Raw genomic sequence first — 2,256 nt, 5'->3', positions numbered from 1 at the left:
GGGGGGGCCCCCGCGGGGGCCCCTGATGTTGGTTGTGGGTCTCGTGGGGGGGTTGGTGATGGGGCTGGTGCTGCCGACTGCATGCGGCTGTGGATACCCCTAACAGCTCATCGCTTTGCTGCTGCGAGGAGAGAAGTAGGAGGGGACAGCTGACGCGCTGTTGCTGCTGCTGCTGTTGTTGCTGCTGCTGCTGTTGCTGTTGTTGCTGTTGTTGTTGTTGCTGCTGCTGCTGCTGTGGTTGCTGCTGTTCTGTGCGTTCTTGTTGCTGCCGTGAGAGCGTTTGCTGCTGCGGTAACTGCTGCTACAATGAATGCTGCTACCGCTGCTGCTGCTGCTGCTACTGCTGCTGCTGCTGCTACTGTGTTTCGTCTCTCTCTGTGTGTATGTGTGCTGTTGCTGCTGCTGCAGCATGCGCAGCTGCTGCAGCAGGCGCCGGTGGAGTGTTTAGTCTCGGGTGTATACTTTCGTTTTCTTTGTTTGTTTGGGGGCCCCCCTCCCTATGACGCTAACCTCAGCCCCCTGCTGCGCCCCCCTTGGCTTGCTGCCCTGGGGCCCCTTAAACATAAACCCCGCGAGCAGCAGAACCAACAACCAGATGCTGCTGCTTCTCCTGCTGCTGCTGCTGCTCCTGCTCCTGCTGCTGCTGCTGCTGCTGCTCCCTGTACACCCCAACGCTTCATTTGCTTCGTTACAGGAGACACAAACAACACCGCCAGCATCGACAGGTACTTCCGTGTCTAGGGTTTCAGTTGGCTAAAGAAAACCTCCTAGGGTTTAGGGTTTAGGGTTTAGGGTTTAGGGTTTGTGTTTGTTGCTGCAGCTGCTCGGGTGGTGTCGAGGGTTCGTTGGTTGCGGTGATGAGGATAGCAGCAGAGGATACCTTCAAGGCAAAGGCCTCTGTCTGTCTCTCTATCCACCAAACCCTATCAGCAGCAGCAGCAGCAGCAGCAGCAGCAGCAGCAGCAGGAGCAGCAGCAGCAGGTCCTGCTGCTGCTGCTGCTGCTGCTGCTGGTGAAGGTGCAGCAGGGGGAAGCAGCAGCAGCAGGGTTTGTGGCGGTGGGGGCGTCGAGGTGTTCGCGGTGGTGCTGCAGGACCCCGCCGTGTCTGCTGCTGCTGCTGCTGAAGTCAGGGCGTTGTTGTCTTTGTCTTTTGGTGGGGTTGGTGGTGCTGGTGGTGTTGCTGGTGGTGGGGTTGCTGCTGCTGGGGTGTATGTACACTTCGTTACAGCTAGCTGGCTATACCGCTCTGTCCTTGAGGTTAGTGGGGCTCTTCTGTCTCTTTTGTTTTTTTTGTTTTTTTTGTTTTTTTTTTTGTTTTTTTAGGGTTTTGTTTGGTTCTGTTTTGGTGTTGTGGTTGTTTGTCTCTGTTTTCTTTTTTCTCTTTTATTTGTTTTTTCTTTGTTTGTCTCTGCTTTCTTTGGCTTTCTTCTCTTCTGTCTCTGTCTTTTTGTTTTTGTGTTTGCTTTTGTTGTGTGGGGCCTTTATTATATTTATTTATTATATTTATTTATTATATTTATTTATTATATTTATTTATTATATTTATTTATTATGTTTATTTATTATATTTATTTTCACTTAGATAATTGAGGAAAAAAGCAGTAGAACGGTGACCCTAAACCCTAAACCCTAAACCCTAAACCCTAAACCCTAGTTTTCGTTGCTCAAGGCAGAAGAGAGAGAAATGGGGGGGAGACGAGCTGCATCTGTATTTGTTTGTCTCTGCTGCTGCTGCTGCTGCTGCTGCTGCTGCTGCTGCTGCTGCTGCTGCTGTCTTTGTTTTTTTTTTTGCTGCATCTGTTGATTGGAGGATAGAGAGAGGAGACAGTATCTGTTGTTTTTTATATTTTTTTTCTTCTGTCTCTTTTTTCTTTTCTATCTCCTTCTGTCTCTTCTTTCTTTTTTTTTTTTTTTATTTATTCTGTCTCTCCATTTGTCTCCTTTATTTTGTATTATATTATCTCTGTCTGTATCTGCCTCAGTTGTGTTTTGTTTATATCTGGGGTGTATGTACAGGGCACGCTAGACCCCCCAGCTGCGCTGCAGCACCACCTGCAGCTCGAGGGCCTCGCCCCCTGCTGCATGCGGGGAGAGGTCCCGGGTTCGATACCCGCCGACTGCCTCGTTCCCCTTGCTGCCCCCACACCACCAGAAAAAATAACTTTCGTTGCGGGCCCTCCTCTTATAAAGCTGCTCAGGGTACACCCAACAAAAAATAAATAAAATTAAATATAATTGTGTTATATTAAATATAGTA

The 2,256-nt window shown here is 49.2% G+C and overlaps 1 protein-coding gene across 1 annotated transcript in view; it reads left to right on the top strand.

The window, feature by feature from the left end:
* The window catches only part of EMH_0037030 (uncharacterized protein), a gene marked incomplete at both ends in the record, with an annotated part of 7,564 nt that overhangs the window by 4,217 nt on the left and 1,091 nt on the right, over positions 1-2,256 (top strand). Inside the window, 3 exons of the mRNA XM_013495145.1 lie at positions 409-725; positions 821-1,256; positions 2,016-2,100. Coding sequence (XP_013350599.1) covers positions 409-725; positions 821-1,256; positions 2,016-2,100 — 838 coding nt within the window. The remainder of the gene's footprint in view (positions 1-408; positions 726-820; positions 1,257-2,015; positions 2,101-2,256) is intronic.

Source organism: Eimeria mitis, genomic scaffold, assembly GCF_000499745.2.
Source record: "Eimeria mitis Houghton genomic scaffold, Emh_scaff1440, whole genome shotgun sequence".
Taxonomy (NCBI): Eukaryota; Apicomplexa; class Conoidasida; order Eucoccidiorida; family Eimeriidae; genus Eimeria; species Eimeria mitis.
Note: the sequence above shows the minus strand (reverse complement) of the source record. Positions and strands in the feature narration are given on the sequence as shown.